The 21,918-nt window shown below is 37.8% G+C and overlaps 2 protein-coding genes across 2 annotated transcripts; both read left to right on the top strand.

The window, feature by feature from the left end:
• Positions 1 to 4,753: 4,753 nt before the first annotated feature.
• On the top strand, positions 4,754 to 9,092 carry Alg2 (alpha-1,3/1,6-mannosyltransferase Alg2). The gene is made up of 2 exons (XM_067119409.1): positions 4,754 to 4,893; positions 7,782 to 9,092. Exon 2 carries the CDS (start codon positions 7,784 to 7,786, stop codon positions 9,002 to 9,004), a length of 1,221 nt encoding a protein of 406 aa, XP_066975510.1. The 5' UTR covers positions 4,754 to 4,893; positions 7,782 to 7,783; the 3' UTR covers positions 9,005 to 9,092.
• A 9,164-nt stretch (positions 9,093 to 18,256) lies between these two features.
• On the top strand, positions 18,257 to 20,384 carry LOC136849893 (uncharacterized). Its single transcript, XM_067123407.1, has 2 exons — positions 18,257 to 19,531; positions 20,153 to 20,384. Exons 1-2 carry the CDS (start codon positions 18,280 to 18,282, stop codon positions 20,161 to 20,163), a joined length of 1,263 nt encoding a protein of 420 aa, XP_066979508.1. The 5' UTR covers positions 18,257 to 18,279; the 3' UTR covers positions 20,164 to 20,384.
• Positions 20,385 to 21,918: the final 1,534 nt, after the last annotated feature.

Here is a 21,918-nt window from a genome sequence, read left to right as displayed (position 1 = left end):
CTTTTAGGGGTTCTGATACTGGCGGTGTATCTGTTTGTTGTCGGCCAAATGAAACCTTCACCTGTTTAGTACTGGGGCCTGGGGGAGGGGTTGGGTACCCATGTGTTAACAATTTTACTGTATTGCACTTGCTGGACGGGATACAAAACCGTTCAAACAGACGATCTGCTATGTGTGTCTCGTGAAGATTGGTATGGAAACCTTGTTGGACTTGACTTCACGGATAATTACACTCACGCGCCAAAAATTAGTAAATTCATAATTAGCAACTAAAAACTAGAAAAAGTTAAATTAGAAGGCAGTCATACCAAGAGATACTATATGTTCTACCCTTGTCTTGATGAAGGTGGATGAAAGTGTCAGATCTGCTAAAAATGAGCTCCAACCTCAGGGACTACCCCCTCTACCACACCGATCAGAGGAGACTGTCCGCATCTCTATTTTATGTTAGATGATGCTAACAGAAGAATCTCCTGGTGCCTTGACCAGCAAAGCTATTGGAATACCATTTGGCATTGGGCCAACAAAGACCAGGGTTATCTGAACACAAGTGAATCGCTCAGCAAATCAGTCTAACAGGCAAATATAAGCAGCAATGTTCAGATTATCCCACAGGCTGGTGGAAAGCATTCTCCAAGACAGCCCAAGGGTCTTGAAGAGGAAGCAGAACCCCAGAAGCTTTCTGTTTAACCATGTGGCAAACAGGTTGATTAGAGGAGTTCACTAAGGATAGTAAGAACCTGTCTCAACTAGCTGCTCTTCGCAGCTGAGCTGGTATGCCAACACTCCTTTTAACTGAAAATGTCAATAACTGACAGCTCAACGATGTGGCAAACCACCTACTTGTGCATCTGCATTACCAACTGACACAAGCGCAGGAAGCCAGTCCTCCCACCCTTATTTATTATGTACATGGTAGAACTAAGTTATCGATTTTAGCTTTGGTAGTTCTTACAGTATTTTGGATGCTTATTAACAATTTAACGTTAATTTTGGCGGTCGGCTGCCAATTAACACAATTTACCTTTGAACTCTACCCTCCCCGTGAGGGGACCCACGATGAGATCCGGGAGTTTCCATCACAGCGATCTTCACGAGACAGGGCGCGATGCGTCTGTTTGAGCTGGTTCATATCCGTCTGGCAAGTGCAATAACTTGTTAACATATGGGTACTCCCCCCCGGCTGTAGTACTAAACACGCGAAGGGACATTCCATTGGCGACAACAAACAAATGCACTGTCCGTGTCAGAAGCCTAAAAGTGTTGAAAAACCAGTTTCAAGGTACTGCACTTGCGGGACAGGATATGAACCATTCGAAACAGACGTGACGCGTGCTCTGCCTTGTAACGAATCGTGTTGGAAACCCTTGTTGGATGTACTTCAGGGGACAATTGGACAGGTTAATTTACAGCCGAACGCCAAAATAATGTTGAATTGTAAAAATAAGCAAAGCTAAATACTATAAGAAACTGCATTTCTATAAATCACCCATGATGTCTCTATTACTTAGAAATACCACATAATGTGAATTCTGAGAACCAGGTTGTCGCTTATCAAAAATATCAACAATACAGAAACCATCACACAAATTTGGAACTTTTGGTAAAAAGTGGTTTCCTTTACCAGGGTTTTGGGGGGTGGAGCCCCCATGCTAAGTAACATGGCCTACTGGGTTAGGTTAAGTTAGGGTACGTTAAGTTAGTATGGTTCCTTTTATAATAGATTTCCTTAGCCAAACCCTTCTTGAACATTTGGCTCCCTAATGATTTTCGTACTAGCGGAGCCGTTCCATACATTTCGTGCAAAGTTAATAGGCCACTCAGAAATACAGGGTAAGAATTATTGGAATTGTCACAGTACACTACTACCCCGATTAAGCCAGTCTACGGTATCCTAGGCTATGCAAGACTAATCTACCCTTTATCCGAAATATATGGTCAGAACTAAATTAATGATAAGCCATAGGTTAAGATTTGAGGTTGTGGTGAGGCCCAGGCACTAGCCTATCTAGTGTGCAAGTTTTAGCCAGTGTAGCAGTAGCATTAACGGAGTGCGTGCATTAGGCATTACAGCGGATGACTGTAATGACATTACCTAATCTGACTGAATCAGCCTAAACGATAAACTCATGCAATCACCAACACTAAGCCTAATACGTACACTGCACGTTATAATAGCGAACACGTCAGCAAACAGCTGCTTAGATCACATGCCACCTGTACTATTCGTACCTGAGCCAATACACAAATTTCGTACGTTCGTAACCTGAGCTCTCTCCGGCTGCTGTTCGTCAGCTGATTGCCAGCTGTACACAATAACAGCGTGACGAAGTTCGCAGCAGCTTGTCAGTTCCAATTTGAACCAGAAATATGTGGTTGTTAACTCTCGTTATGCAGCGGCAACAGCCACTTACACGAGCTGTTCCGTTATCTGTAGTTAAAAAAAATAAATTATTACGTATAACTTCCAATCCTCCAAGTCACATCCGGTTCTTACGTGGCCAGTGTTTACCTAAACATCTCTCTCTCTCTCTCTCCTACTCTCTCTCTCTCTCTCTCTCTCTCTATCTCTCTATCTCTCTCTCTCTCTCTCTCTATATATATATATATATATATATATATATATATATATATATATATATTAACCAAAGTGAACAGGGCACAGAAGGAAATGCTCAGAAAATATGATGGTTGCAACGTTCAAACAGTGTTTTGTGGCCCATTTTATCCTCATATTATACTGTGGTATTACGGTAAAAGACATTCATATATATATATATATATATATATATATATATATATATATATATGTATGTGTGTGTGTGTGTATTTACGTGTATTCAACATATAAACAGTCAAGTCTATCTGGGGTTGTTACTTTGTACTCCTACACAAATTTCAGGAGCAATAGGCCACAACACCCGTTACTTTCTACCACCCATTCACATAACAATGTGTTTATGTGTTCAGCCATGATTTCTTTGTTGTAGATTATTTCTGGTTTAAATAATGTCAATTGTTTATCTCTTGATTTGTTTTTATTTCATGTACAGTAGCCTATAATTATTTTGTGAGCGCCAGTCGTTTCCGTGTACCCCTATCTGTCTTTTATGAGTGTGTAGTTAATTTTAAATTTTTCTTTTCCACGCTGATTTATGTTCCTTTACATCCATACAAATTATTTGCTATGACTTAAGTCCACTTATTCGTCACTTTTAATAGTGATTTTCCTGACGTTGATTTCATAATTATTGTTTTTCTTGTGTTTGGTATACAGTATTGTTAAAAATACGCTTAATTCCTTGAGCTTTACGAGGACTGTTGCCCTAATCGTCATCGTCTGAAAGGGACAGAATTAAAATTTCTACACGGCAGATTATTTATACCAGGTTCCAGCTTGATCTTCTGACTACTTGGTCATTTTCGCTTATTGCGGTTATGGGCTGATCAAGGACATGAGCCCATGCTGGCATAGACCCGCCAAGCCTAAAACAAGGTTGTTGTTATTATGCTGTTCAGTGGGGCGATGGCAGCATGGCCATAAAAGTTAAGCTTTCCGTCAGTCCAGAAAATAAGTCCTGATTATTAGCCTCCCTAACGAATCTGTAGAGCTTAGTTTGCCAAAGAACATGGCAGACGTTTATCTTATCTAAAGTATTAACAGATTTGTTTCCAGCCACCGTTGGTTAAACCCTTCCCTCACAACTCCGCGCTTCTTTACCTTGTTGTGTATAAAAAAAACTTAATATCCTTGACATCATTTTATGATTAAAATCCCAACTATGCGTGGCTTTTGCATTGTTTCCTGTAATAATATTAACGGCTCACTTGTGTTTCCCGGTGCGTTTTTCGAGATATCTTCCGGTCATCCTCATGTAAACCAAATTTTAACTGTCACAGTTGTTGACATTATCCCGGCTTTGTCCTTTACTTTTATTGAACACTATGTAACACAAAATTGGGGCGATGTATAGACATTCTAATTTAGTTTAATTCCCTCTGGAGGTAAGGGCAGTAGTTCTAAAGCTTATAGACTTTAAGTTAATCTTTAACAATATGTCAAGATTTGCACTCAGGAAAAAGGGTTTCAATTTATCCTAAACTTTAAAAAACGTGTTTGTTCTTCAAAGTCTTCAGAATCATGTTTTTCTTTTAACTATAGCTCAAGTGAAGTAGAGGCAAGACTTTGCAACGGCACATCGTCTGCAGGTTCAAATCAAAACTCAGATTTGATTATGCCAGTAATTGTGTATGATTTTCAGCAACATATCATACAATGAAATTTATCTGAATTCAAAAGGCCTGAAGTTAGCAAGGCTATAAATTTGGTTGCTTAAAGACAAGCTTTCGAAAGCATTGTACAGTTTTGTCATCAAAAGTCATTCTGTTTCTCGTTCTTCACCAATTTTAATTGATTAGACACATTGTCATCATTCCGCCAGCCGCAAATTTCGTTCTTACACGTTGCCTATAATTTTTTTTTACCACAAGAGGTGCACAGGAATGGAAGTTAACTTCAAATGTTATTTTCAATATCTTTGATTAATCAAACCATTTGTCGAGAGAGAGAGAAAAAAAATGTGGTTTTAGCTAATGTTTCTTGCTACGAGAGACCACTGTTTTAATGCCATTCATATACACAAGGTAAAGTTTCATTAGAACTGTCGTTGAACAATGACGACTTAATTTTATAAGCAACAATTATCTCCAATTATAATGAAGGAATTCCTCGAAATAAAACGCGGGATTTTTAGCCACTGGCAATTTGGCAAATCATGTGGCAGAAGTCGGTAAGCATACTAAGCAGTTCTATGCTGCATGAAGAAGAAGATATAGGATCGAGCTGTCATAACAAGAAAGCTGGGTATTAAACTATACCCGAAAAGATTTTTGGTAAGTGTTTATTTTTTCTGTAAACATTTCCGCTGTGCACTGCTGTAATTATGGACTGACTATGGACAGTTGGTAATAATACTATAGCATTTTCTCACCAAATCGCTCAACCGGAATGGGTCGAAGATGCATGAAGCACAAGATAACTTTTGAAAAAAATATATGACCAGGTTCTCGTCAGAAATCGATGTCAGTCACAGTAATAAAGAATGAAGATCTCACAAGACCAATTACAGGGTTACATCCTTCCGTAACCTGACCTAGCGTAACAGGGCCCCAGGTCCTACCTGATGGTGGGGTTAGGAGACTTCCCCACCCCTGTAACCCTCCCACCTAACCTGACCTAGAGGACTAGCCTATATATAGCCTTAATAATAAGAGTAATTTGAAGGAACCTAGAGTGCCCTAGGCTATATAGCCTTAGTAATAAGAGTAATTTAAAGGGAAGTATCGGAGCCTAACCTAGTGCCTGGTCCTATCTCTCATGGGGAAGTGGTAGCAAACCTGACGAAGAGTTACAGGTGGTAGTATGCGGAGTAGGGAAGCAGGGATATTCAATGGGTAGGTCAGAGTAGTAGCTCTGCGGCCGCGATTTCCTTCCAACTTGACTTTTTCTACAGTCTTTTGGTTGCTAATTATGGATTTACCTTCGGTTTTTGTCGCACAAATGTAATCAGTCTGTAATTAACCCCTGAAGTCCATCCAACAAGGGGTTTCCATAGGTGATCTTCACAAGACAGAGCACGGGTATATACGTCTCCTACGTGGGACTCTTTGGAACGGTTCATATCCCGTCTGGCAAGTGCAATCACCTTTTAACGTATGGTTACCGCCTCCCCCCTGGCCAGTACTAAACACAGCGAAGGGACATTCCATTTGGCCAACAACAAACAAATGCACCGCTGTATCAGAAGCCTAAAGTTTAGAAAAACCAGTTTCCAAGGTAAAAGCGGTGCAGGCTAATGTGAGATTACCATTCAGTGTTTACTTGGGGATCAAGGGGGGGTGAAGCCCTCCTGGCCGAGTCAGGGTACGGAACCCTAAGTTAGGTAAGGAAGGTAAGGTCTGGTTAGGTCAGGACACAGCATTCTATGAAAGGTTTAGGATTTTCAAGATTACCTGCCTCCCTACCCTATATCTGCTCCACCATAGGCTTAGGCTAATGGGTAAAACTGAAGACTACCTTTGAATTCCTCTGGTTTCAGTAACTAACACGTTTCATGCAAAAATGGCACCGTGTTTAGTGCAGCCCAACTTGGATGACGTCAAAGAGTTAAGTAAAGATAAACACCATAAAGATAAACAAAGACATAAACATAAATAAAAAATATTCAGGTTGGCGACTGGCAGGAAGCAGGCTCCGTAGTAGTAATTTTGCAAACCAGCAAGGTTAGGCAAAGCTAAACTAACCTGCAGCATTTTGGGCTTGTAGACCAACTTGCTAGGTGATTTCAGCAAGAATTGTGAGTTAAGACTGAGGACTGTAGTACTGTATCAAATTAGAGTTACACTGAGTCAATGGAATATCTTATCTGGGCTGTGACTAAGCCATATTAGAATGTAGTAAATTTTTTTTACCTAGTTATTAATAGCAAAACCATATTTGACTGCTGGTAAAGTTTACATTTGTTCAACTTTTGTGACAATAACAAAGGATTGTAATTTGTCTTGCTAAATTAATTTATTTAGTTAGAATTGTTTCCCCGGAAATGTCCAGATTCTGGTGGGAAACGTGTATACGTACGTTCCTTTTGGGCCGATTCCCAGGGTGTGAAGGGATTAGATATGGGAAAAAGAATCATTTGAACAAAGAATTTACACCTGACACTATAATTGGAATGTGTAACACCTATTTGTCAAGAGAACCTTCTGTAGATTGCAATAAAAAAGTTGTACCGTATATAAAAATGTCAGATGGGACAGATTTGTTGGGATGGTTAGGCTAGTCACCTGTTTTGGCTACTATAAGTAAGAGAATCGAGGACCTAGGTCATGTAGTGGGTGTAGCCCAAGCAAAACTGCCAGAGTTCAACTGCATCATTTGTCATCATAGTTTAATGACAAGTCACTACAAGTTGCACATAGCACACATCATCACAAGGCTATGACTGGCTTACTGAATACTGACAAGGTAGGTCTTGTAACCTAGCCAACTCTAGACTGTGCCAAGCAAACCCTCAGTAATTGAAATTGTAAAACCACAGTTGCCTCTTTATTTTCAATGTAAGATTGATAAGTTTTGCAAGTAATGAAACAACTGGGTATTGATGCGAGTAACCACTTCAGAGTTGCTGGAAGAGTCTTAGTACAGTAATGCAATTTTCTAAAACATCTGGGACAGTGAGCCAGCTTGATTTAGTCTCGTTTAAAACTAGTACAACTGGAGCTTGTGCATGAGAGAAATGATGGTACTAGTAATTAGTTAAACAAGCAAAAACTAAAGAAGTGCAGGTATTGTATTGTTAAATTCATCACATGATTGAACCTGTCATTGGCTATTTAATATTTGTAGCCCAATGACAAAGGGCATATTTGAAAGAAAAATTCGAACTAAAATGAGTTAACGTGCTATATCTATTATGTGAGGAAAGTGCTATTAAAGGAAAATTATTGTGAATTCTGTACTGTGTATTTAAATATCAGTGGTAATAGAAGCATAGAATCTGAGCTGTGGTAATTTGCATTGATCCATGTAAAATCATATGTACACTAGATCTGCTTTTCTAAATTTTATCATTGTATTACAGCATCTGCAATTCTTATTTAGTATTTTTTTATGGTGTACAGATAAGGATTATATATGGGACTGGTGGTGTTACATTTATTAATTGAATATTATTTTGTCTTTTTGTTACCCATTGTCATGGTCTTAATGATTTTTTTTTCAGCTATGGTTCGTGTAGTTTTTCTACATCCAGACTTGGGGATTGGAGGTGCAGAACGTTTGGTTGTAGATGCAGCTTTGGCTCTAAAACGAAAAGGACATGAAGTTCAGTTTTTCACTGCCCATCATGACTCAAGTCATTGCTTCCCAGAAACACATGATGGTCAGCTAAAAGTGACTTGTGTTGGTGACTGGCTTCCTCGATCAATCTGTGGGAAATTAGCAGCATTTTGGGCATATGTTCGTATGGTGTATGTTGCACTTTATCTAGTGCTGCTAAGTGGTGTATCATATGATGTTGTATTTGTTGACCAAGTATCTGCTTGCATTCCCTTTTTACGTTTGAAACATTCTAAGGTTATATTTTATTGCCACTTCCCTGATCAGCTTTTAACCCAAAGGAAATCCTTACTTAAGAAAATATATAGGTATGTTTTGGACAACCTGGAAGAAAGAACCACCAGCAGTGCAGACTGTGTGCTCGTCAACAGTCATTTTACAGCAGGTGTCTATCTTGAAACTTTCAGATCTATTAAAGTGTCACCGTCAGTTCTTCACCCCTCATTGGATTTTGAGAATTTTGATAAATTTTCTGACATCACTTGCAAAGATGTGAATATTGAAGTTCCAGGAGAATGTTTATTTCTTTCTTTAAACAGATATGAGCGCAAGAAGAATCTTGGGTTGGCACTGGAATCTTTAAAGGTATTATTTGACAGACTTGATGAGTGTGAGAGAGCCAACATTCATCTGATCATGGCTGGTGGATATGATGATCGAGTTCAGGAAAATATAGAGCACTATAAAGAATTATTGTCCATGGCTAAAATTTTAGGGATATCAGACAAAGTAACTTTCCTAAAGTCCCCTTCAGATAAAGAGAAGATAGCTCTACTGAGATCTGCAAGATGTTTAATTTATACACCAGATAAGGAGCATTTTGGCATTGTGCCTATTGAATCAATGTATGTAGGGACCCCAGTAATTGCAGTTGAAAGTGGTGGACCAAAAGAAACTATTGTCAATGGAGTGACTGGATTTTTGTGTAGTCAGAACCCTGAGGACTTTGCTGAAGCCATGTATACATTAGTGAAAGATAGTGGCAAAAAACAGTCAATGGGTAAATTGGGACATGATCGTGTAGTTAGTAATTTCTCTTTTGCAAAATTTTCAGAGCATTTGGATTATATAGTGCAGGGTTTAATGGATGAAAGGAAGCAAAGATAATACCACAATTTTTTTAGTGTTTCAAGGCTGTTGTATGATTATAAGGAATATAATGGTTTCATATTAAAAAGATAAACTTTCCTTTTAATTTGACTGGTTTTATTTTGCAGTTTCCTCGATATTAAATTTTTTTGTATTAAATCATTTTTTAAACGTTCAAGATGTAATTTCAGATAGTAAACTCCAGTTATTATTATTATTATTACAAGGCAAGGTGTGACCCTAGTTGGAAAGGCAAAAGGCTTCAGTCCTAAGGGGTCCAGTAGAGAAAACAGTTCAGTTTGGAACAAATGCAGGAATGAAGAATAAATTACATAAGTTGAATAACAAAGGAAAACAAATAAGATAAAATAAACTTTGAAATGTGACACAAGAGAGCCTGCTGAGCAAAAAAGCTTTTGTTTTAAAGATCCAGTTGTATAATTAGGAAAATTATTCCAAAATTTTGTTATGGCTAGAACAAAACTTCTAAAAAGCCTTGCTATTGAACCTCACTAAATATAAAGCAAGACTTGGAATTAACAGAATCTAGTATGTACAGTCATGTCACTATGAAAAATTTTATGAAGTATCAAATATTTATTTCTCTAGCATGATCCTTTTTTCTTTCAAGGACAGATAACATGAAAAACCCATTGAATACATGAAAATTTAACAAACTTAACCATTCAGTTAATGTAAGCCGTTGCTTTCATGAATGGCGCATTTCCCCAGATGGTCCATATACTTTCAAACCTCCATTATCTCTGTACTTTGCCTCAATTACTCTTTCCCTGACCTCCAGTTCTTAAGACACGCTGGAATAACTATCAATTCAAGGTATGTGGAAGCTTGTTTTCAGTTCAAGCCGTTAGTAGTAATCATTGGATTAGAAGGGGATCCAGTCCATACATATAAAACGGGATAATCATACCAATCACTGTACTGGTTTTAGAAACCTGCATGTCAGGAAACTATCCAGTAGACACAGAGAAACCCCTTGGGAACAGTAGTTTGCCAAAATTAGGTATACTGTACTGAAAACATGGGTGTTCAATAATTCTCCAGTTTTTATTCTAACTGTGCATGGAGAGTTGGTAAAGTTTCAATTTATCCAATCTTTAGATCTCCCAAGGGATGGTAATACTCTAGATGATGTTATATGTGAAGGTTTATAGCCTGGTAAATTGAATTTCCATGCAAATCACAGTTTAAAACAAAGGATAATTGTGGAAATTCAAAGGTTTTCTTTTTATTAAAAGAGGAAATGTTGGTATCAAAGAATACTTACTTTTTAATCAGAGCAAAGTACTTTTAGAAAGTTAAAAGGGGAATCTGGCAAAAATATTGGTTTTCAGGAACGTTCTGCGAGTAATGCTGAACTCACCTGCACCAAAATTAAGGAGAGGCTGTGACTTAAAAGAAGACTCAGAAAGAAAAGAAAGCAGAGAACAAAACCTTTCATTGTTTGGATTGGAGCAAGGACTAGAGAAAAGGTCCTTGGCCTTGAGAGGCACACCAGATGATCTTGATACTGGTTGAAGGTTTGATGCAGCCACTGTAAATATTTAAGGAAGAACAAAAGATGGTTAAGAGAGGGTTGAAATGGAGAGGGGGGAGAAAAGGGTACTAATGAAAATATGAGCAATCTCTGAAATGAGGTTAACTGAGTATTTGAGACGTAATAACTTTGATCCTCTGGCTGGGTAGCTTTTATTGATATGACTGAATGATTTTGGGAATGTTAAAGGACTAGGCTTTCTAAAAAAATACAGCTTGTTTTGATGCATTCATTGGCTAGCTCTGGAATTCTTACTCTGCCCCTTTTATCCGTGAAAATTATAACTTTATATCGTCAAGGCGGCGTACTTATCACTTTCCTAGGACTCATGGCCATTCTTTTTTCATGACACCCTTTTCTTGTTTACTTCATTCATGGGATAGATAAGGATGTTCGCTTGCTAATAATATAGGCCTATAAATTTGTTATTGCCTACCTGAGTGAGAGGGTATTATTGGCTCAGTAAGAGAAATAGAGTATACGTTTTATGAAATGTCTGAGTGTATATTTTCGTTTATCTTTTTTTGGTAATTTTTCTTTTTATTCCACAAAGTCTACAAATTAAATGTTTAATTGAATCGTAATGCCAAAGTGAAAGCATTACGGAAAGACATTGATTTTTTTTTATGTAACGGGCGTTGTAACATTATTGCCACTGTGAAGTTCAAGAAATGTCAGAAGTGAAAGACTGATTCTTTATTATTCTCGACAGGTGTTTATAATGAGGAAAGCGGACAGAAAGGTACAGGGCTGGATTAAGCTGGTGGGAGGCCTGGGCTAGTTCTTCGCTGGGTGAGCGGGTTCCGTTCTCAGCTGCCACTCTGGTGGTCGCGAGTTCGAATCTCCGACCGGCCAGTGAAGAACAAGAGAAATTTGTTTCTGGTGATAGAAATTCATTTCTCGGTATAATGTGGTTCGGATTCCACAATAAGCTGTAGGTCCCGTTGCTAGGTAACCAATTGGTTCTTAGCCACGTAAAAATAAATCTAATCCTTCGGGCCAGCCCTAGGAGTACTGTTAATCAGCTCAGTGGTCTGGTTAAACTAAGATATACTTACTTTACTTACTCTGGTGGGAGGCCCCCTTTCCAACTCCTATTGCATACACTACAAATTATAGTCTATATATAAACTATATTATAAATTATAGTCTATATACAAACTATATTATTAAATTAAAATGTATTGTTTTTATTAGTGGGAGGCCCCCCTCTTGGTGGGTGGCCCAGGCCCCTGGGGGCCCCCCTTAATCCGGCCCTGGAAAGGTAGCGGGCGACCTGAGCCCCCCCCTGCGTCCATACAGAAATTGTTTGTTAATAGGCATAAGAACATATATAATGCGTTACAGAGCATGTAATAGGCAGATATATATATCAGCGGAAAGGCCGCACAATGGTGCATACAATGAGATACATAAAGACTCTGAAATAATAACAAGTAACATATATGACGTGATTAATGTACATATGAGGAAAGAAACACAAGAATGGAGAGACGATTTGACGCCCTTACACCACCGTCTCCGATTGCGCATGTCAAGACGACTTTGAAGGACGCGCAAGTGTGAATACCGCCGTAGGACTTAAAAATAAAATTCACCGTAAATTGCACACTTTCTCCTCACTCTATGGGTCTCTCGGCCGATGCTGTGATCCATTGCAAATCACACTTGACTCCTAAGGCCGATTGCAACATTCCAAGCATGCTGTTTGCCATAAAGTTGCTTCTTAGTGCACCGGTCGGTCTTAAATTAAGGTATGCAAAAAGATGATGTAACAAGTACGCCGGAGTTTACATGAGCCATATGTCGTACGGAAAATAAAGTTGTTCCCAAGTAATAATAATAGTACTGTAATAGCAATCGCGGATCCTGTAACAATTTCAAGATTTTCAATGCTACGTATAAATGAACAAGTATTGTCGAAATCTGACGACAAGCACCCTTAAGAGAGTTGTTGGGGTTAGGGCCGTTGCTCTTTGCAACTGAAAACTTTCACAGAGATTTTTTTATACTTGCAACGATTTTTGAAATGTAGCTAAGCGTTTAGTCGCGTTACGTAAACTATAAAGATATTCGTGCTTCAACAGGGCATTTAGTTATGCCGCAGCCCTAGCGGATCCAGAAAAAATTTCATGGGGGCGGGGGGAGGGACCAGTTTTCATATTATACATCCCAGCAAACACAAAAGCATTGGTCATACATTGGTCCAGTGCTGAACTTCCTGACTTTTGGATATTGGCACAGTACTCCCTGAAGTGGTCAGAAGCATTGGTCCAATTTATATCCGTTTGCACACTGGGCCACTAATGGCACTGTATCAAAACAATTTTGGGCCAATACATACGATTCATAATCATCCTAATGCATGTACAGGAATGGTACTGGAACGATTATGTATGCTACTGCAGTTACTGGCACGATTACCAGTATCCCGTTTAGGTTTCAATATGGATTGCCATAATCAGTTTTAAATTATTGTTATCAGCCGTTTTTCTTATGCATATACTGTTTAAGGATTGGCACAAATAAGGGGATCCAATTTTATGCATGGGGTAAATCATGCAATAATGAATGATACCCAGTATGGGCTTCACAAAGGAGTTCCAATGCATGACAGTTTCGGGTACCTATTCCGATGATGGAATCGGCAATCATGCTTTAAGCGTTAAATAACTATGTATAACGCAAGTAAAAGAATTTTCAAAAACAGAAGCCTTTGGCAGTTTGTTCAATGGTCTTCGCCACGTGAATATACCCATTGGACGAACTGTTAGAAACTTATTTTTCCTTTTACCAGTATGATATAGCTACATGCATAAAACATTTATATAGTTACATAACATTATTTATATAGTTACATGCATAAAACATTATTGTATAGCTTATTTTCAAACTTTAGCTACTACAGGGTGATGTACCATAGATATAATACATTTCTTTCATATACTTTTGCTGGCAAAAATCTTATCCTTGTGCATTTGTATATCGCAATATTCATCTAAATTCATTTTGGTCAAAATACTATAGGGTGATGGTGGCAAGTATTAAAGAAGTTAGTGTACAGAATTATTTTTAAATATAATTCAAACACGTATGCAAACAAATATCAATCAACAGGAAAAATCAACTCGGTTAAAAGTTGTCCTTATTCTCCCAGGGGAACTGAACTGATGCTAATACTGTACTGTGATAAGTATTGTGGCTGCCATGCAAACAACTTTTTTAGTAAAAGCATTAACACTTACAAAAAAAAAAATAATTTTCCTTCGTACTGGTGTTTAAATCAAAACAGTAACAATTAAATTTTTATTCAGAAGGCAGAAAAGTGTTTAACAAAACAATTAACCAATGGAGTAAAAATACAAATTAACTTCCCTACAGTTGCAATAACTATCTGATTTGCTTTGCTCATTTAGTGTTCCTTCAGGACCAATAACATACGTACCTGTACATATACTTATTTTGCTAGCCACAGTTACCCTTCAACACATTAATTATATTCAATTGTATCATATATATATATATATATATATATATATATATATATATATATATATATATATATATATATATATATATATATATATATATATATATATATATACTGTATATATATATATATATATATATATATATATATATATATATATATACAGTATAAATATATAATTTCTTGAATCGATTTTTATTTTTCCCATTCTCATATTTCTTATTTATGTCATTAGTATCTCAGTCTTCAATATTATTATTTTATCATTATTTTTCATCGGGGGTACGTCTCCCCCCACCCCCCGCCATCCGCTAGTGTGCCGCAGTTTGTTTATTTCCTTGTTTATGTTGCAATTCTACCATGTTTTCAGACCTACAAAAATCAGCGCCAGATAAATAAATGGGTATAAAAGATATTTTTCCACCCTTGATAAATTACCGGGCGATGAAGGTCTGCAAAATCTGTAAGCTTGTTTATTAGCAGTGAAACCTGTGACGTTTGTTTTAATGTATGTTTTATGTACATTGCCATTGTTGTAATATTAAATGAAAATTATATGTGAACTCAATGTACTGTGATTGTGTTTGAACAAAACTAAAGTTAGAAACGGTCTTCGCCCACCTTGTCCAAGTTTATCAAACCTTGGCAACTTCAGCTTGCACCCCCAACTTTCAATCGTCCTCGTACTTCCGCGGAGTTGGGAATTCTTTGGCATCTGCAAGGCTCGGCGGTTCATGAGACACCATGGAACTCATAGCGCGTACTCTTATAGTGATATTTATCTGCGGGGAAAAGGCATTCTCCTCTTCCGATAATTTTTCATCAACGCCAACTGCCTACCCGCCGTGGAACCTCGAGTTTACGATTCCCGCCACGGTGACCGCAAATGCTTCAGCAACACCATTGCTTCCTGCTCAAGTATCGTCCACGCCTCAGCCAGGATCTCCTTGCCAGTTCGGTAACTGCACTGAACGCAGCAGAGCAACCTACGATCCAACGAGGTGCAGGTGCGATGAAGATTGCATCGAATATGGCGACTGTTGTCATGACGCTCCCGTGTATGGCAAAGCGACGCTCCTCAGGATTTTGAAGGGACGGAGGTGCATCCTATCAGTGGAGATGACCGTAGAGTGCTTAGATAAATGGGCGGGTACGAAAACCTCCCGTATTTGCCAAGAGGCCTCGCCCGAAAGCATATCGTACGTTAGTGAGCCTATCCTCCACCTTCCTGTTACCAGCAGAGTCACAAATACTACTTATCCAAACTACTTCTGTGCCATTTGCAACGATGATGCCGAAAACATAAAGTTTTGGGAGTCTGAATTTGAGTGCTCTTCTCCTCAAGGTTTGCCTTCCTCTTCTATATTAGAAGTAGTGAAAAGATTCTTGGCTCAGAGAGGGAATGTGTCTGTCAATGCTAATCTGCATTCATCCCCGTACGTTGATGCCGAATACGACCATACCGATGTAAGAATGAAATACTCAGAGCAAGACAGGGCTTGGGTGATATCCATGGCGAGTCTCGGTGCTGATAGCATTATGGAATGCTATGTATCACTAAGAGAAAACTACTGGGAAAACAGATTGCGATTTTGCCATCCAATTATATACAAGTGTAATTACAACTGGATTGACAGAGAAATTGAAGATCTTTGTTTAACATATCGGGGCGGCTTTGCAAAGCGCGCAGCAGGTTTTGTAAATGAAGAGTGTAAAGTTTGCAATGAAGCTTACGATCCTTTTGTTTGCGCTTATGATAAAAACCGTTTTAGAAATCTTTATCCGACTGGTGACAAGGGTATGTGGACAATGCGTTTGCTCTATAGAATCCCAAATTTTATGCACAAACAAACAAATGACAGTTACGAAGAATCTAACCTAGATATTTGCAGTGATGAAGAAAACATCATCTGTCAGATATCCAGAAAAAAATATAAAAAAGTTTCGTCTGAGCAGGTGAGCAGCATCAATGGCGCGGATCAATATGAAAACAGCGCAAATGAAACTACAGAAGAGACAGACGTTCCTAAAGAAGAAGAAGACCTTGTTTTATTTTGGTTGACATTGGTCTTGACAAATCTTTCCATACTCGGTCTCTTGTTCCACCTAACAATGTTTATCACCATTAAAGATTTACAAAACCTCCCTGGAAAGAATTTAGCATCTCTTTGCCTCTCTCTCTTGTTAACTTACATTACATACGTGACGAATCCCTTCCTTGGACATGGCTCAGTACCCTGCTACGTTTCAGCAAGTCTTATGTACTTCGGCTATATTGCAACCTTTTGCTGGATGAATATCATTGCCTTTGACACCTGGCGGAGCTTTGAAAAGGCCAAAAGCGATCTGAGATCATCTCACGGAAGTCACTGGAAGATATTCGCTTTTTACTCAGCTTACTGTTGGCTTCTTTCCATAGTGGCGTTGGTCATTTTGGTTGCAGTTGACCTGTGGCCCCTTCCAGGTGTTCCATCAAGTTGGGTACCAAAGTTAGGACGACACCTTTGTTGGTTTGGGCAACACTCAGCCCTCCAGGTATTCTTCTTGTGGCCAGCGGTGATATCGATTACATCAATAACTGTACTATTTTTGAGGACATCATGTGTCATCTCGAAAACAGTGTCTGAATCTGGAAGGGTGACTGGAAGGTCCTACGGCATGAAACTTTTCAAGGCTCATTTGAGATTGGCTGTCATGGTAGGGGTGTCTTGGATAACTCTCATTCTGGCTATGTTTATTCAGACGGTGATTGTAGACTACATATTTTCGGTACTGAATGCTCTCCAGGGTGTGTTCATCTTTGTGTCATTTTCTTGCAAAAGGAAAATCTGGAATGAGGTGAAGCGTATTGTCAGGGCAAATAATTTGAGCGGAAGGTCAATAGCGCATGGAATATTAACGAAGAATGTTCATCATCATCCTGAACAGATGAAAACACCTGATTCTTCCGGTGGCTCTGGTGTACAGAGCCAAAGTGACTCTATTGCCACTTATTCCCCTTCAGTGGATCAATGCAGATTTAATGAGAGAAGACATTGCACCTGCTGACATCAAGGTAAGGCCCTACGAATTATACAGTAATCAAAGCATTAACTTTAAATACATTAACCTGATTCAGAATCATAACATTTTGTCGAGGAAAAATTGGAGTATGCAGATTCCACTATCCAGATGATGGCCATTTATATGACTCTCTCATAATTAAGCTGCAACCCCTTTTGTCCCTTTTACTGTACCTCCTTGCATATTCTCTTTCTTCCACCTTACTTTCCACCCTCTCCTAACAACTGATTCATAGAGCAACTGCTTTGAGGTTTTCTTCCTGTTTCACCCATCAAACTTTTACTGTCAATGCTTGGCCTTTGGCCTAAATTCTATATTCAATTCAATTCAATTCAGTTTAGGAGACTGGGGAGGAGATCGACTGGGAGAGGTGTTTAGCTATATTTAGGAACCCTAACACACACACACACACACACACGCAGAATAGTGACAAGCACTTTTGCGAATTCATGAAACGACTGTTTATTATCTTGAATGGTTGAAGACTTCAACAGCGATGTACTATGCGCAAATGTTTCTCTTCGTAGCGCAAATTGTTTGAAACCAGAAGTAAACAGGAAGAGGTCTAGTATACACATGTCATCAGCTACTGGAAAAATACACAAGTGAGATGTTCACTTGTTGTGACGGTAGGTAACATGTTTATACTCTCAACCATTAAATTTAGAAATTTGGACTGTAAGTATATACAACCCGCTACTGTCTGTATGTGGATTTCTGTGTGTGTGTCTTAATACACGAGTGCTTTAAGAAAAATGATGTTTAGCTAACTAACATTCGATTTCTTTAACTTGAAGCTTAGCAATCACGATTAGTATGAAGAATAGAATTACAGCTTCACCTTGTTTCACATGGGCATCATTACCCGAAAATGTTTAGGAGCTATTATCTTTCCTAATATTGTTTTTCTGTTACCGTCAGCATTACCCTTTTCTTCCCTTTTTCTTCAAGAACGTCGAAGGAAAATAACTACGGAGGAAAAATAAGGAATTCTGAGCGGGGGGGGCGCTGATGCAAGTGAGGCAGCTTCAGACATTCGTCATTTGTTTATCCGCTCAGATCCTGCGGACTATCGGGGAATAAACGTAAAATCTTATTCCCAGACTAGACTTCCTCTCAGCTTCACTTGATATCACCACTCGCTTAATATTTACCCAGTCGACGCGACGCTGAAGTTTAGTGATGAAACTGTGTGCGAGAATCGGTCTATTGATAATAGCTGTGACTCTATTAGAGACATTTTCCACCCAGAATACATCAGAGATTTGTCACCACACCAGTGTCAACTGTAGTGGACGCGGCCAAGAGGGTCTATTACTTCCTATTTGCAGATGCGATGAGGGCTGTATACGATATGGCGATTGCTGCCACGACGCTCCACTTCCTCGGGATAGGGTTGTCCTCGTCGAGCACTTAGAAGGAAAGAAATGCATCTTGCTTGTAGAAATGAGAGTTGAATGTCTTGCCGGCTGGGATATTGGAGAAGTCTCCGACTTGTGTCTTAAGGCATCACCCGAAGATATTTCTTACAAGAAGGAGCATTTACTTCATCTGCCCGTTACGAGTGTAGACACTAACATAACTTACCCCAATTATTTTTGTGCCATCTGTAACGAGGACGCGAGACATCTGATGGTCTGGGAATCTGAGTTTCTTTGCGGTCTTACACAGCATTTTGTATCCAATTCCACATTTGAGAAACTGAAAAAATTCTTGGCGTTGAAAGGGGACCTTTGGCTTCATGATGCTGGCAGCTCGGTGGTAGATAAGTACAGAGAGGAAACTGATGGTATCAGGAGGAATATGGACATCGAAATGCTTTACTCTTATCGGGATAAGGCATGGGTAATATTCATGCCGGCAAAAAGCAGGCAGAAAGTTATGGAGTGCAGGGTGCATATTATTGAAAAAATTTATCCAAATGTGAGATTTTGTCTTCCAGTATTCCACAGGTTCGGGAAAGACAAGGAAACTGTGGACTTGAGTTCGTTCTACCGTGGCAACAGTACTTCTGTATATTGTGATATTTGTCGCAACATTAGTACATCTCACGTGTGTGCAGTATATCCCGGTGGCATAGGGCGCGAGGCCCAGAGGCCTTTCAATACCATGCACTTTCATTACAGGTTTTCAGACCTGAAAAATTATCATAATCATCTCGAATCCAGCCCAGTTTGTGACACAGATAAACAATTTTATGCCGGCTACTGCTCAGAGAATAACAATATATTGTGCAAATTATCTGACGAGAAGTACAAGACAGGTATTTGTATCAAATCCCGTCAATCAACGAACTCGGTAAATGGAATAAACCCAAGCACAGAAAATGGACTTCGGCCAATTCATTTCCTCCTCGGGGTGTTTTTTCTGCATCACTACCATTGCTCGCTTCTTCTTCACACGATAGCGTCCTTTCTACAGATGGAACCGTTTGGTATGCCAGAGGAGAATCTCATTTCATGAAAACTGTCTTTGTCTAGTTGCTCAATTCAGTTACTTCCATGCGCATAGTTTAGTGCCTCAACAAGTAATACTTTCGCATATGTACTTTAGTTGAAGATGAGCATTTCACTCGAGTGAGTGTTAAGGTCAATGAAACATGGCGAATCTTCTGTGTAGGCCTATGATACTGAAACATTTCATATGAATTAAGGACTGAGCCATGCAATTTGTTCTCTCGTTATTTGTATGCTTTTTATATCAGTACTCATGACCCTTTTGACCAGTGACAGAAGGCAGCTTAACACGAGCATGTTTCATTCATCTTTGAATTTTTCATACAATATGTATATATATATACAGTACACATATATACACATACACATATATATATATATATATATATATATATATATATATATATATATATATATATATATATATATATATATATATATATATACTACAATACAGTATACAAAAACTCAAAAGAGTGACAACCTGGTTTCAAAAAAAATATAAGAGAAGCTTTTACAAACAGCACGGATAAAATCTCAGAGCGTGATAAGAATGCTCTTTAGTGATCGCGACTATGTAACACTTTCTCTTATTACAGGTTTGCGATGAAGACTACATTAACAAGCTCACAGTGAAGTATCCTTTATGGCCCATTTATGAGAACCGACACTTTAGGACCAAAGGATATACAGTAAGGCTTTTTCTGATATTCAGCGCCTTGACAAATGAGTCGAAGAAAATGTAGTTTCCCAGCCTTCATGCCCCAGGAGAACAACCTGTTTCAGACTCCTCCTATGTCGGCAACGAGTTCGGCGCTACATGGATACAAGACCTGATGACCTACTGTTTTTTTTTTTTTTTTTTTTTAAAGTTGGTGATATTGTTCAGGAACAATCTCATCAATATTACCTCAATTCCTGTACTTAGCTGTACACTCATCTACAGTATTATTATTATTATTATTATTATTATTATTATTATTATTATTATTATTATTATTATTCTTTACACAGTAGATTTTTGTTCATGAATAATCTCACCAACCTTGATTCCTGTACTAAAATATCAACTCATTTACAGAGTTTGTTATTATTATATTATTATTATTATTATTATTATTATGTTATTATTATTATTATTATTATTATTATTATTATTAATAATAGAAAATACTCATAGTAGCACGAGTCTTGAGATGGAGAATCCAAATGCAAATCCACAATTATGTATGGGTACAAATGTATTTAAAAATAAATCTAAACAGAGTTACTATAGATTTATTTTTAAATATATTTGGTCTCATACATAACTGTAAATTTGTTTCTTCATTATTATTATTATTATTATTATTATTATTATTATTATTATTATTATTATTATTATTATTATTATTATTAATACTGGACATTTTGTCATCATTCGCTTTATTTCCGCTCCGAGACTCATCAGATACGATTTAAAATTCACAGTGAAAACTGACTTTCTCTAAAAGCTTTTTGAAGTCATAGTGATATACTTCTGTAATTTATGACCAGGAGTTATCCAAACTTTCTTCATGTTCAGGAACTCTCTCTCTCTCTCTCTCTCTCTCTCTCTCTCTCTCTCTCTCTCTCTCTCTCTCTCTCTCTCTCTCTCTCTCTCACTTTCCTTTCTTTTCTGCCGATAAACTTTTTTGTCGATCTTGAATGGCTATTGTGACTTAGGCCGTTTTGTTGTTGGGCAGTTCATAATCGAACAAAAAATTAATTTCTCTCTCTCTGAAATTTCATCTTTATTTAATGGTAGTCCTGTCTATTTCTTCCTCCGTCAGGGAATGATGTCTATTGTTAATCTTAATAAACCAATGCAAAACCTGGCCTGCCTCTCTCTCGCTCTCTCTCTCTCTCTCTCTCTCTGTACACACACATACTACACACATATATATATTATATTATAATATATATATATATATATATATATATATATATATATATATATATATATATATATATATATATATATATGTGTGTGTGTGTGTGTATGTATATATATATACATATATATACATATATATATATATATATATATATATATATATATATATATATATATATATATATATATATATATATATATATATATATATATGGTTCCTTGAATGAACTGTTGATTAGCATTGTGTCAGAAAGACCATGATGATTAAGATATGGTTAGAAATTGTAAATTAAAAGGTACTGGTGCTTCATGACGAAAATTCAAGGGAGCTGAAGACCAACAGTAAATACTTACAGTAGATGTTAATAAATGTTACAATGTTGGAAATGTCTATTAAAAAATTAGTATTTTAAGTGATTACTTATAAACTCGAGAATTTATTGCAAAGTG

The sequence above is a fragment of the Macrobrachium rosenbergii genome, chromosome 2 (assembly GCF_040412425.1).
Source record: "Macrobrachium rosenbergii isolate ZJJX-2024 chromosome 2, ASM4041242v1, whole genome shotgun sequence".
Classification (NCBI taxonomy): domain Eukaryota; kingdom Metazoa; phylum Arthropoda; class Malacostraca; order Decapoda; family Palaemonidae; genus Macrobrachium; species Macrobrachium rosenbergii.
The sequence above is the reverse complement of the archived record's forward strand: the minus strand, read 5'-3'. Positions and strand labels throughout refer to the sequence as shown.

Bases quoted from the DNA above. Each gene is read 5' to 3' on its own strand.
- Alg2 (XM_067119409.1), top strand. From the start codon at position 7,784: ATGGTTCGTGTAGTTTTTCTACATCCAGACTTGGGGATTGGAGGTGCA.
- LOC136849893 (XM_067123407.1), top strand. From the start codon at position 18,280: ATGAAACTGTGTGCGAGAATCGGTCTATTGATAATAGCTGTGACTCTA.